At 40.7% G+C, this 14,639-nt stretch overlaps 1 protein-coding gene and 1 long non-coding RNA gene across 6 annotated transcripts in view; one reads left to right on the top strand and one right to left on the bottom strand.

Annotated features, from left to right (window-relative positions):
- Positions 1–649: 649 nt before the first annotated feature.
- On the bottom strand, positions 650–2,287 carry LOC132028271 (uncharacterized). The gene is made up of 3 exons (XR_009407388.1): positions 1,972–2,287; positions 1,099–1,299; positions 650–803 (listed from the first exon to the last, which is right to left on the bottom strand). It is a non-coding gene; the product is annotated as an uncharacterized LOC132028271 (long non-coding RNA).
- Positions 2,288–2,371: 84 nt separating this feature from the next.
- Positions 2,372–14,639, top strand: part of TTC33 (tetratricopeptide repeat domain 33) — a 35,487-nt gene continuing 23,219 nt past the window's right edge. Inside the window, exons 1-2 of one of the 5 annotated variants that reach the window (XM_059417053.1) lie at positions 2,372–2,466; positions 6,468–6,689. In XM_059417053.1, the coding sequence (XP_059273036.1) occupies positions 6,469–6,689 (221 nt within the window). In that variant the 5' untranslated portion in view covers positions 2,372–2,466; position 6,468. The other 4 variants (XM_059417051.1, XM_059417054.1, XM_059417050.1 and 1 more) reach the window with 4 other exon arrangements.

Genomic DNA, 14,639 nt, shown 5'->3' with positions numbered 1-14,639 from the left:
TATTTATTGAACTGTCCTATTGTAGACAAATAGACTGTTCTATTTATTTTGAGTACCAATAAATGGTAACTATGACAAACTTAGAGGATTTCCAGCAACTTGGAAAATGATTTTATTGTCAATTAACAGCATGAGAAATGTATTAAATATACTCTAATAGGTACTTCAAGTTCATAGGCTTAAGTAAGTGGTAGGTAGTGTGAAAACTTGGTGTGGGAGGTTGCCTTTACCAGTGTAAAACTATTTGAGAGTTTTAGGAAAAGATCCCTAGAAAGGGGTACACCTTCAAGTACCACTTAATAACTTGCACTGCAACCCATATGCCCTCAAACAGCTACTATGAACCAAGCACGAAGAATGTGACCATAAGGCATAAACCTGTGGTGAGTGTCTTGTCAGGGAGATACATGTTCTTTAAAGGCTACAGAGGTATGTAGCTGAGAAAAGTACACAAATCATAAACGTTTGGCTTGATGGATTTTCAGTGTTTTAGATTTGAAACGTATGTATTCCAGTTTATAATGCAATTTCACAAGTGCTTTTACTTGAGACATCCTACTTCAATACACAGCAGAAGTACTTTATGAGCATCAAGGGTTCAAGGGTCATTTTAATAAAATAAGTTTTACTGCTTCGTGAAGGATATATATATATTTTAAAAGATTTTATTTATTTGACAGAGAGAGAGAGAGAGAGAGAGAGATCACAATTAGGCAGAGCAGCAGGCAGCGGGTGGGGGAAGCAGGCTCCCCGATGAGCAGAGCCGGATGTGGGGCTCTATCCCAGGACTCTGACATCATGACCTGCGGAGAAGGCAGAGGCTTTAACCCACTGAACCATCCAGGCGCCCCAGTGAAGGATATTTTTGAGTGGTCTTTTTGGGGGGGGGGGTACTATGAGTGTGGTGGAGAAGAATACAAGGAAGCTAGCACAGTTTGGTATCCTTGCCTTGATGGCTGAGCTGCCATCAGTTTTACACACCCCTGCTTTTCCGTTACCAGGGCAATGTCAACGTTGTGAAAAGGCAAACGATGTCTTACTGTGAACCGGAAGATAATGTGAAAAGGTCTTGGCAACCCTCGGGGGTCTGAGGCTTACCTCGGAGCATCACTGTTCCACAACAGCGGTTCTCAACGGGGCAGGGGTGGGGGAACGCTTTTCCTTCCAGGGACCTCTGGCAGTGACTGGAGACAATTCTGGTCGTCACAAGAGGTGGTAGAGGTGGTGGGAGTGGATGGAATCGAGTGGGTAGATTCCAGGGATGCCGCTGAACATCCTACCCCGCACAGGAGAGCCTCCCTTTCCCCAACAAGGAGGATGCAGTTTGAAACAGAACGCTGAGGTTGAGAAAGCCTGGTCTACAGAAATGATCTTCCTTTGCACAAGAGAGCTACATCGGTAAATCCACAATCCTATTTTTCCAATTTCCTGAACAGTTCTCTGAGTTACATTTTCCCACTTAATTATTTTCAAGACACAAACTGATGAAGTTCTAGAACCTAGGAAGGGGAGGTGAGGTGAGGGGAAGGGAGGTTTCAACGGGAGTTTTCATATGCTAAAGAGGGCCTACCAGGTGCCAGGATATCGGAGGCCTACCGGAGGCCTTGTCCTGGCGGCTTGATCAATGTTGTCTTCAGACCAGCCATTAACATTTAGATAGTTGGGAGACTTGTTGGTGGGGTGTCACAATCCTGCTATCAATCGTCTTTGTTAGTGAGATTTAGGACATTTGCAAGCAAGGGAGACTCCTGTCTAGCAGGATTGTGAGCTCTGCAAGTTAACTATTTGCTTATTGTTCGTGGCAGTCAGGGCTGCCTGAGGGATGCTACACACAGGACAGAGGGGAAGCGGATTGTGGGGGGGGGGGGGGGGTACAAGGCGCCAGCTTTTGCTTTGTCCTCAGCCAGCCTCGTGCTCCCTCATCAAGACCACAGCTACTTTCAGGTTATACTTCTTATGGGCCCAACTTACCTGTTTTTTCCAACGTGAAGCCTACGTTTGAACCAGGGGCCTCTCTCCCCGACCTGCTCCCCTGGACTCCTTTGCCGTGGATTTTTGCTTCTGTCCTTTGTGACTGGCCGGTCTCTTAGGCTGTAAAGTCCTTTAAGGGAGGGTCCTATCGTAATGGGACCCTCAGCCTCGACTGTTCCATCGGCGTACTGAACGGGCACGCAGTCTGGCTGGGGTTGCCTCTCTCTGCGCTCCCCTCAACGCGCACAGCCCTAGTTTCCCGCGCTCCCGCGCACTGCGGTCGCCTGTGCGCCAGACGCTCCCGGCTGCTACTAGAGGGCGCTCGGGGCGCGGGTGGCTCAAACTACAAATCCCAGAGGGTAGTGGGGTGGGAACGGCCGCAGTGACCTCTGGGATTTGTGGTCCCGAGAAAGGGATTGGCAACCACAAGGACTCTGAGAGTCGCCTCTTCCCTGCCAGTCTCTCGGCGTGGTTCCGACGCCCCGGGTCGGCCAGGTCAGTTTCTTGGGAGACCTAGCGCCAAAGGCAGGTCGGTAGGAGGTCCAGCAGGGTAGCTTCCGGTTCCGGTGGGTAAAGGCAAGCACAATGTAAACACGGGCCCAGGGGAGTGGTCATCAGGTAAGTGGGGTTTACGCTGACCATGATGGAAGCTGGAGGAAGAATCCTAAACGAGGCTGGTGCGTCTGGTGGTTAGGGGAAAAAGCTTCAGATGTCGGAGTTGACACCCAACAAGGGTGTGGGCAGAGCGGGGACGCTAAGGTTGATCTCTGGAGACGAGCGGTTCCAGGGGGTCAGGCCCTCCCTTACGCCTGCGTCAGGAGCGGCTTCCGCGTCTCCACGGAGGCCGGGGCTGCTTCGACCTTCCCTTAGCGGTGGGAGGAGCGGACCCGAGCTTGCATCCCACCCCGCGATGGGGGTGTCTGCAGCTGAGCACGGCCTGGTGAACTCGCGGGGGACGTCCAGGGCAGCCTTTATGAACTTCGCACGGGGAACTTGCTAATACAGGTTTCTCTGTTACGGTGCCGTTTTCGGGTAAATCGCTTCTTGAATTTCTGACCTCCGAGTACATCCCGGTACCCGAAGGATGCTGTTTCGGTTTCCTAAGGATGCTGGCGGTTTCTCGTCTTTGGTGCTGCATCCTCCAGCGCAGTGAAGACATGCATTCTGGGCTTGTGGCTGGGAGAACTGTCCAGCCGTCCACAGTGATTGAATGCCTGCTGTAAGGATCGTTGGACCAACAGAAGAATTTAGAGCCCCGCTTTGTTGTTCAGAGTTTTCATGGTGTTCATTAACTATAAGTCTGTATTAAATGAATTTGTGTTGTTTCATGAGTTTAATGTGAAACCTATAGGATTATAATTTACCCATATGACTTCTTACCCAGGTGAAAAAACGTAAGGGCTGGGATGTTGGCGCCTTGTGCATCTAACTATAGACTCAGGAAAGCCTTATTTATAAGAAGTTTTAATTTGACGTTCAAATAACCTTATGGAACAACAGACTAGTACTAATTAAGATACCTGAATCAACTCTGAGTGTTCCGTTTTTCAGTTTAGAGACTGTTTCGCATATATCTTAGGACTCACCCTCCTTTTAAGGCTGCCAACTTTTATTTTTCAAAACTTATCATCCTCCCCTCCAGGAAGCCTCAAATGTCAACATTGAAGTTATAGTATCCTTTTTTACTCTCTAATAACACTTATTCTGGAGTATATTGACTCTACTCTTGTCGTCTCCAGGCAGTTTTGAAGAAAATACAAAGCTCTGCTAATGGTCTTGGTAACCGATTCATGCTTTTTAACCTCGAGTGGGACCTTGATACTGTTTGCTATCTTTATTCATCCTTTACTGTTGCTTTTCCTGTTTTCCCATTCTCTATAGTGATTACTTTGGAACTTTTCTATTCTTCTCAAATACTCAAAACTGTTTCTTTTCCCTTTACTTGGAGCTGCCTATTTCTCTGGGAAATGTGAAGCTTAGGGATAGGAAATCCTTCATTATTTTTTACCCCTATCCCTGAACTTGCCTGTGCTTTTCACTCAATATTAACTCTTGTCTGAGAGGAATGTATTTTTTTCTCTCTCTTCAAGACTAAACTTGTCAACTACTAGTGGTCATCAGGCCTTGTAGAACACATGTAACGTCCTTCTCGCCTGACCTCCACAGCCTCTGACCTCTAGAAGAGCTTAAAGGATTTGTGGAGGAAGATGGCAGAAACACCCAAGGCAGTGTTGTGTGTGACTTTTTCCATATATGGTTGAGAACCTCCATCTGGGGTCTAAGCCTGTCCCTGTCTTTGACATTTAGAACAATGGTTTGGGTTGAAGATCTCTGTTCCTTTTTCCTTTCCTCTCCATCTTAACCCCTGCTCCCAATAATAATATAGACTCGACTGATGATTTTTAATGTAATTTTCCTACATAAATATACCAAATTTTCCTCTGTTAACGGGGTTCCCACATTACCTGGTTCCTCATGTTGCTGAATTAGAAACAAAGTTCCATTTGGAAACTTGAAGCCAGAAAATGTAATTATCCTCGTTCTTGTCATAGGGACAATTATAAACACTAGAGTTCTTATCTAGGTATATTAACTTGGTATCTTATGAGACCTTCCTAATGATTTATTCTTTTACACTGTCTTAACTCTGTGCCTCTGGCCTTCTGTTCCAAGGTAACCACACTTCATTTTGAGTCATTTCTTGGTTCTTCCCCTAAGTTACTTAAAGTCCTCTTCAGACATAGGAAACTCATATATATATATCATATAATATATCTCCTATATTATAACGGGTCTGGGAAGAGAGTTTGGCATTGTCCTAATTCCCCACTGTAGCTTATAATACATTACCCCTCTGGACTTTTTGAAAAACCCCTGCTCCAGTGGAAAGCATGTGGTTCATGTGTATCTGCCCATGCATTTCTTGATTGCTACAATTTATTGAACCTTCCTTGTATTCCTTAGAACTTAAGCACATGACCTGTAATTTTTTTACCCCTCCAAGTTCTGCCGTTATCTTGGGCCTTCCCATGTGCATAACTTCATAGTCCCTTTTACTTTTTTGTCTCCTTTCTTTTATTGATTACTTGTATTTTATTTCAGCCATGTACATCGGTGATGAAGACCTTGACATCTGCTAGAACTTATTATTTCATTTCTCTCTCTCCCTTACTCCCACAATGCCCATTCTTTGATAGTGTTTATAAACACCTCTGCTTCATGGCTTTTCCTTATGCCCCTAGTTGATTATAATCACCTCAGGGTTTAGACTCCCTTAAGAATGGAATGAAAGCTGAGATACTCTTCTCCAGAATGCACACATAGAAAAAAATATATATACAATTTCAGGAATTTCTCAGTGTCTTTAAGCTCATCCATGCACATAGTAAGAGTTCTTGAATTCCTCAGTAAATCCCTTTTCTAAATACATAATTTGTAGAGTGCTTCTATGGTTTTCTTTAATTTTGTCTCACCAATTGTCCTTTCTTTCTTATCCTTTACATATGTGTATCGTTGCTGATTTACAAAACAGCTCAACATGTATCATCTTTTAAATTTACCCAGTAGTTCTGTGAATTAAGTTATTTACCAAGTTTGACTCTTTTAAAAACTTTTTTATTGTGAAAAATTTCAAACATGTATGAGAAAGGAAAGTACAAGAAATCCTGTGTATGTATCACCTAATGTTACCAATTATCAGCCCAGAGCAATCTTTTCATCTATATTTCTCCTCTGTTGCAACCGCATCCCGGGTGATCACTTTGAAAAAAATTTCTAGATATCATTTAATCTCATGAAATATTTTAGTATATATTCCTAAAAGATAAACGTTCTTTTTATAAACATTTATTATAATAGTATTATCATACCTTAAGCAATAGTGATAATTCCTTGATATCATCAAATATCAAATCAGTGTTCTGGTTTCCCCTATTATTTCATAAATATTTCCTTCCCACTGGCTTCTTTGAATCCAGAGCTAAACAAGATGCATAGGTTTTATTTGGTTTAGTATGTCTAGGTTTTATTTGGTTTAGTATGTCTCTGAAGTTTCTTTTTAATTTCCCATCTTTCTCTTTTTTCCTGGAAGTTTGTTTCTTGAAGAAACCAGTTTTATTTTTCTAAAGGTTTTTGCTGTCTTCATCTCTAACATGTTATCTAGCATGCTCATCCACATCACAGGTTTCTTATAAACTGGTAGAGTTTGGTACACTCAGTCTGATTCAGAATTAGTTTTTGACTTCATAGGTCCAACATCTGTGACCTTCATAGGAACTTCGTTGGTGGTATGGCCCTTCCACTAGCAGATACTGTCCAGTTGGCTTTCTTTATGATGTTAGCAACCTTTGTTGACTATTGCCTTGATCCACCATTTAATTAGGAGTTTAAAAAGTGGTGCCAGTCTGATTCTGTTATCCCTTCTTCACCTATTATTTGGAGAACTTCTATAAAAGGCCAAGTTTGAATTTTAAAGCTGTTTCTTTGTAATTTCCCAGAATGGCTTCCTTTGGATGGAAGAGGAAAATTGGCGAGAAGGTCTCAAAGGTGACTTCCCAGCAGTTTGAAGCTGAAGCTGCCGATGAGAAGGATGTAGTGGAGAATGAAGAAGGGAACTGGCTTCATGGCATTAAACGAAGGAAAGAAATGCTTTCTGAGGGCTCTGCTGAGAAGAGTAAGCAGCTGAAGGATGAAGGAGCCAGTTTGGCTGAAAATAAAAGGTATGTTTTTAAGGTTTTCTTACAGAGAACGGTTTACATTTCTGTCAGTGATGAGATGAAGAGCTATGAATTCTATAAATTCATGTCTTACAATTCTGATCTAGATGGTAAATTAATCAATTAAATAAGTTTTAAAGACACCTTGAAACATTCCATGGAGTCTGAAAGTTTGTAGAAGAGTCCCTAAGATGCTTGGAATGTCTGCTTTGCTATCGTTTTTGTTTTATCTGAAGAAGAGTAAATGCTGAGTAAAATGTAATCCGCATTCTTGGTTGGTAGGAGATAGTTTAATTTCTGAAAACTTTTTCCTTGTGTTATTATATACCAGACAAATTGGGTGTTTCCTGAAGGGCTTTGAGGGCATGTACTTTTTTTTTAAAGATTTTCAGTTATCCTTTTTCATTGGCTTTTATGTACTTCAATAAATATGGTTGTGCATAGGAATTTGATAATAATTTCACTTATCTTCAGCCCTTATTCTGCTAAGCACTTATGCTTTTGCTCTTTACCCTTTACCTTTTTCTGTTTTCCTTTTTTTCCTACATTCTTGTTCCTTTTCTCCATCTCTGGTTAGGTCTTTCCATGGGAACAAAAATCATTCTTTCACAAATCAGTGGGGACTGAACCCATTGGCTTGGAGATTCTATAGAGAAAGCTGGAATTCTCTATATAGGAAAAGAAAATGGTCTCTATCTGATACCTCATACAAATATGGACTCTAGAGAGACAAACAAACAAACAAAAAAAACCTTAGTGTGAAATGTAAAACTACACAGTTAATGAAAGAAAATATGGAAGGGTATCTTTATGACCTAGAGGTGGAAAAAGACATTTGTATTTTTAAAAATTTCAAATCTACATTAGAGTTAAAATAATAGTTCAACCTCTGTATTCCCTCTACCTAGACAAAAAATTCCTATTAACTGCTCTATTTATCTATTTCTACACATACATATATACACTGACATGTAATTATAAATTTACAGGTTTTTTTTATGTTGTCTGAAAGTAAGTTGTAGACATGACACCTCTCTCCTAATTTAGCATGCTTTTTATAAGAGTAAGGATATTCGGGGGCGCCTGGCTAGCTCAGTAAAGCGTGCAGCTCCTGAGCTGTAGGTTGTTAGTTTGAGCTTCATGTTGGGTATGGAGTCTACTTAAAAAAAAAAAAAAAAAAAAAGAATAAGAATATTCTCTTACTACACACTGTAACTATCAAATCTGTGAACGTTAACAATTTAGTAAACTAATATGCAGTCCACATTTAGATTTTTCTAATTTTCATTGAAATGTTTTTTACAGTTTGTTTTCTTTTGTTTTGTTTTTAAATCAGGATCCAGTCAGAGTTCACACATTCATTTCATGGTTGTAGCTCTTTAGTGTCTACTTAGGTCCCCTACTTTATCCCCCCTGATAGTGACTTTTTTGAAGAGTCTAGACCAAGTTTCTATTTAATTGTTCCTTATGGATGTCATTTAACTTGTTCCTCTGTTTCATGTGTTTTTTGTCAACTGAGGTAAGGAGATTTGATTTCGATTCTGATTGACTTTTCTGCAAGAGGACTTAATAGGTTTGTACTTTCTACTGTATCATATTGGGAGAGAAGTAACATGAGGTTGTCATCAATGCAGCCATTTGAAAGATGTCATGCCTATGTCAGTTTACTGTGTTTAATATCTGCTGAAAGTCATATTTTAATAAAAATCTTGAAATATTGGAGTGCCTGGATGGCTCAGTTGGTTAAGCCTCTGCCCTCAGCTCAGGTCATGATCTCAGAGTCTTGGGATTAATCTCTGCATCAGTCTCCCTGCTCAGAAGGGAGTCTGCTTCTCCCACTCTTCGCTCATGCTCTGTCTCTCTGTATCTCTCAAATAAATAAAATCTTAAATAAAATCCTGAAACATTTATCCTTGGGGAATGAAATATATTAAGAGAATTATACTAGCTAACATGAGGAGTTTTTTTTGTTTTTTTTTTTTTTTGCACTAAGGATATTATTTCGAGAAGATACATGTATGGTCGGCAGGAGTGGTATCTGAATAGGTCAGAGTTTAGGACAATACCCTTCAGGTCATCCAGAGATCTAAAATCAGGCCTGTGTGCCTTTGACTGGTAACTTCCATGTGGTAATGAAAAATTTGAGAAATTAAAAGTAGTACTGAGGGGCATCTGGGTGGCTCAGTGGGTTAAGCCTTTGCTTTCGGCTTAGGTCTTGATCTCAGGGTCCTGGGATCAAGCCCTGCATTGGGCTCTCTGGACAACGGGGGGCCTGCTTCCCCCTCCTTCTCTGCCTGTCTCTCTGCCTGCTTGTGATCTATCTCTCTCTCTCAAAACAAAACAAAACAAAACAAAACAAAAAACACAAAAAGAAAAAAAAAGCAGTACTGAACAAAAAGCAGTTTTCTTCTCTTTGTTCTTTTTTCTTCTTAATTAAAATTGCTCAGGGTGGGTATAAGATTCCTTGTTAGTCATTTTTGTTGTGAATGAGTCAGATTTGAAGAAACAACATTTTGGTTTCTAGTTCTGTTTTTATTTTTGATTTTGGAGTAATCTTTTATTAATATATTTTAATGTAAAACATCAACTGGTGTCTAGACTAGAGTATATTAGCACCTCAAATTGGAAATGAATGATGGCAAATAAATAACAATCAAGGACAACTAACATGTTATATTCTTAATCCTACTTCTGATATTTTATGCATAAAAAACTTTCTTTTGGGGCGCCTGCGTGGCTCAGTCAGTTAAGTGTCTGCCTTTGGCTTGGGTCATGATCCCAGGGTCCTGGGGTTGAGTCCCACTTCCAGCTCCCTGCTCAGTGGGGAGTCTGCTTTTCCCTCTTCACTTTCCCCTGCTCATGATCTCTCTCTCACACTCGCACTCTCTCAAAGAAATAAAATCTTTTAAAAAAAAGTTTTCGGGGCACCTGGGTGGCTCAGTGGGTTAAGCCTCTGCCTTCGGCTCAGGTCATGATCTCAGGGTCCTGGGATCGAGACCCGCATAGAGACCTGCGAGACCTGCGTCAGGCTCTCTGCTCAGCGGGTGGCCTGCCTCCCCACCCCCGCGCCCCGCCTGCCTGTCTGCTTACTTATGATCTCTCTCTCTCTGTCAAATAAATAAATAAAATCTTCCAAAAAAAAAAAGTAGAACTTTTCAAGATTGACCATTCTTAGAAGAAAAACCACTATAAATTTTCCACATTTATGAAATCATTTTCAGAACATTGATAAAACATCTTTAGAAATTCCTGTAAGTGCCTGTTAAAAGTTCATTAACTTTGTTTATGCCTTTTTCTCTAGACCACACTAGTGTGCAGGAGGGAAAAGCTATTCAGTTATTACCATGGGAGTCCCTCTGAATTTCCTGTGATACAAGGGAGATAGCAACTCTGTAGATAAACAAAATAACTCTTGTTTTCTGCCTGCATGTCAAAACATTGAGTCGTTTCACTGACATCAGCTGGGTTCGGTGCTTTATTTTGAATAGAGAACACTGTGAAATGATTGCGTATTTTTGCTGGTCAGCATTTGTTTTGGAGTAATATATACACAGCTTTAGAAGATAACTAAACAGAATAAAAGGAATCTAGTGGGATTGAACAGTTTGGCTACTCTGTGCCAAAACTAAATAGAAATAATAGTTTAAAAAGACCTAAGATAACATTAAACTTGATTTAAGTTAATATGAGGAGTAAAAAATAATTCGAGGAGGAATAGTGAAGCTAAATTAAAAAAAAAAAAAACAACATAAAATGAAACAGGATCGACTGGGTGGCTCAGTTGGTTAAGCTGCTGCCTTCAGCTCAGGTTATGATCCCAGAATCCTGGGATCGAGTCCCGCATTGGGCTCCTTGCTCAATGGGGAGCCTGTTTCTCTTTGGGGCGCCTGGGTGGTTCAGTGCGTTAAGCCTCTGCCTTTGGCTCAGGTCATGATCTCAGGGTCCTAGGATCAAGCCCTGCATCAGGTTCTCTGCTCAGAACCCTCTCCCCCTCTACCTGCCTCTATGCCTATGTGTGATCTCTCTCTCTGGGTCATATAAATAAATAAAATCTTTTAAATAACAAAACAAAACACTACAGAACCTCAGGGCCTGTCTTCTGAATCAACTTCATCTTTTTTTTTTTTTTTTTTTTAAAGGTTTATTTATTTATTTATCAGAGAGGGGGAGAAAGCAAGCACAGGCAGACAGAGTGGCAGGCAGAGGCAGAGGGAGAAGCAGGCTCCCTGCCGAGCAAGGAGCCTGATGTGGGACTCGATCCCAGGACGCTGGGATCATGACCTGAGCCGAAGGCAGCTGCTTAACCAACTGAGCCACCCAGGCGTCCCTGAATCAACTTCATCTTTAAGCATTTTCATTATCACTACATTTTAGCAACACTGGCCTTCCTTGTGTTTTTGAACAAAGTTTTTATACAACTTTGTCCTGTGATGCTCTGTCGGAAGAGCTCTTATCTTCTGTCTTCTAATTTCTCTCTTCTTGTCCTTCTGATCTACACTCACATGTGATCATCTCCATGAGCCCCTCTTTGAGCATCCAGTCGGAGGTAGTACCCCCAAATTAGAACAATTTGTGGCTCCTATCAGACCCTCAAATGAAGCTGTAAATGTAATGAAATTCCAATCAAAATCCTGGCAGGCTTGATCTTGTAGTAATTGACAAGCTTATCCTTAAATTCCTAAGGAAATGGAAAGAATCTAGACTGGCCAAAATAATTCTATGGGCCAAAAAATATGTAGAGAACTTAACGCTATTTTATTGCATCAGCACATTCTTGAATGCTGTGCCTTAATAGTGTTAGTGTAAGAATGGACATCTACAGATCATGAAAAGAATATAAGGTGCAGAAATTACTCACATTTATGTGGTAGTTGAGTAAAGTTGAAACATCTGGTTATCAAAAGGCATAATTGAGAAAATGAAAATTCAGAGAGAATATTTATAATGCATATATATCTGACATAGAACATTTTCCTATGTCCATATCTGACATAGGACATAGACACTGGCACAACTCAGTGGCAAGACACTAGCCAGTTAAAGATTGTATACAAAGTTTGACCTGAAGCTTTACAAAAGAAGATACATGAATGGCCCACATGCACATGAAAAGCTGTTCAGCATGAATAGTCCCTAGAAAACTTCCAAGTAAAACTACAGCATACTGCTGTGTAACTACCAGAATGCTAAAATGGAAAGGACTGACAATACCAAGGGAGGATGTGGGACAACTCAAACTTTCAAGCCATTGTCCATGAAAATGTAAAACAGTTTAACTACTTCAGACCACAGTCTGGCTATTTCTTCTAACGTTAAATATACAGCATTACCATACAATCTAGCAGTCTACTCCCTCCTAGGTATTTATTCAGGAGAAAGGAAAATATTCACTCAAAGACTTACCTAACAGTGTTCCTAGTAGTAGTATTCATAGTGTCTATGAAGTGGAAACAACCAAAATATCTATCAGCAGGTGAATAGAGAAATAAATTGTGGTTTATCCATCCAGCAGTGTCCTATGGAGCAATGAAAAGGGATGATTAATGCATCCAAAAATGATCATGTTCAGAGAAATTAGGAAGAGAGCATACTGATTCCATCTATGCAACCCCTAAATGGAACTCTAATCCATAGTATTTGTCTGGAACCAGAAATTGGGGTGGGTTGTTTGCGAAAGGGCCTAGGGAACTTTTTGGGTTACTAAAAATGTTTCTTATGATGAATGGTTGTGGTATTTACCTGTATGTGTACGTTTGTAAAAGCTCATTGAAGGATATGCTTAAAATGGGTACATGTTTTGGCATCTAGATTATAGTCCAGTAAATTTGATTTTAAAAAAAAAATCAGGGGCGCCCAGGCATCTTGGTCGGTTTAGCATTTGACTCTTGATTTAGCTTGGGTTATGGTCTCAGGGTCACTGTGTTAGCCTTTTAAATTATTTCCTGTGCTCTGGGAGCAGTGGCAGAAGTCCCCAGTCTGGAAATGGGGTGAGGGGTGGGAATTTTGCAGTTGCACATATTCCCAATTCTTTTTTTTTTTAAAGATTTTATTTATTTATTTGACAGAGGGAGATCACAAGTAGGCAGTGAGGCAGGCAGAGAGAGAGGAAGAAGCAGGCTCCCTGCTGAGCAGAGAGCCCGATGCGGGGCTCGATCCCAGGACCCTGAGATCATGACCTGAGCTGAAGGTAGAGGCTTAACCCACTGAGCCACCCAGGCGCCCCCATATTTCTAATTCTTGAATTAGAATCTCAACTCCTCAAGTTCACATCTCAGAGGTTATATAAAATCGTGTCACTTTTTTTAGTTGTTGTTTTTAAATGATGGTAAAGATTAAGTGCATCAGAATTTGGAACAGCTTTGAACTTGGCACGAGTATGAATCATTAGAATGGTAGAGAAGTAGGAGTGCCTCTGGAGGACTTGCTAGAGATGGAGGAAGGGAGAAAGGTTGATGAAGAAGAGGGAGTTACTTCTACTTTCTAGCTTTTGCCTCCTTGTGATTTTCTTCCTTCTTTCCCTTCCTCCTTCCCTAGCTCCTTCCTTCCTTCCTTTTCTTTCTTTCCTCTTTCTTTCTTTCTTTTTTTTTTTTTTTTGCACTTAGTATTTTCTCATTTAGTTTTATTTAGCACTTAGAGTGTGGTCTGAACACATGAAATATAGCACAAGCCAAATGTGTTAATGTCATCCTCAAAAGGCAGCACAAGTTTTTGGCATTATAGGCTCCTGCTGTGAGTTTCCTTCATTAGTAACTAACTACCCTTAGAAAACTTTGGTTTGCAATCGAATGGTTTTTAAGATCTGGAGTTCTCCCTTATAGTATTTATAATTCTTTGTAACCAAAAACTGGTGTTCTCCTCTAAACACTAAGTGATTTTAATGCACAGGCATAGTATTGTGAGTATAGTGATTAAGAGTGTGGATTTTGAAGTCCTCTTACCTCTGTTCAGATCCTAGCTTTATCATGTCTATGAAACCTTTGGCAGATTATTAACTTTTTAAGTGTCAATTTCCTCATGTATAAAATGGTAAGACTTCTCTCATAGACTGTTGGGGGATTAAAAAGCAAGTCCATGTGAAAGAGCTTAACATGTCATCTGGCACCTCGGAAACATTCAATACATGTACTTCAGATATTATGTTTTAGGATTTTTTTTTATGTGATTGGTGCGTTTCATGTAATATTAAGATTTTTTATAAGTTATTTTGTGCAGACACCTTTTACTAGAATTGTTACTAATTGGGTTATACCTTTCAGGAGTCTTGGTGTGAGTCCAAACTTTGATATGTTGACTTTTAAGGTTTCAGCCACTAGATGGTGATATTTGATTATGTAGATAAATTGTCTGATTTTCCGCTGTGGGATTTAGTGTGTGTGTGTGTGTGTGTGTGTGTGTGTGTGTGTGTGAAGCCGAACTATAATTAGAATTTATCATGAAACTTATTTCTTGTCTAGAAAAGTATACCTATCAAAGTGAACATGAGGGCAGTCTGGCTGCATGGCACGCATTTTATTGACGTCAGCATGGATCTGTGTAAAGACCGTGATCCTCCTTTGGGTGTCATATGTTCCTCCCTCTCTTTTGGTTTCTTCTCACTGGTGTACGAAAATACCTTGATGACAGTCATTTGAAAAGCTTCCCTTGTCTGTGCGTGCCCTCCCATTTCTTCGCTCCCCTTTTACCACAAACTCCATTTCCTTGATGAATCTTCTCTGGGTCTCTTCCAGTCAGGTTTCTATTCCCACTGGTCCCCCGCAGCCTTCTTGTGAAGGTCCTATGACCTCCGGTCATCATGTCTCTGTTCTCATTCACCGTACCCGTCATCCTCCAGCATAGCTGTCCCCTGTCTTCCTAGATACACTGCTCTCTCATCTACAGCGCCACACTCCTGGTTTTTTCTTTGGTCTTACTCTCCACTTGTTCATCTTTGCTTCATCCTCTTCTGTTCATTTT

The sequence above is a fragment of the Mustela nigripes genome, chromosome 12 (assembly GCF_022355385.1).
Source record: "Mustela nigripes isolate SB6536 chromosome 12, MUSNIG.SB6536, whole genome shotgun sequence".
In the NCBI taxonomy this organism is placed as follows: domain Eukaryota; kingdom Metazoa; phylum Chordata; class Mammalia; order Carnivora; family Mustelidae; genus Mustela; species Mustela nigripes.
This window is presented reverse-complemented; position numbering and strand designations above follow the sequence as displayed.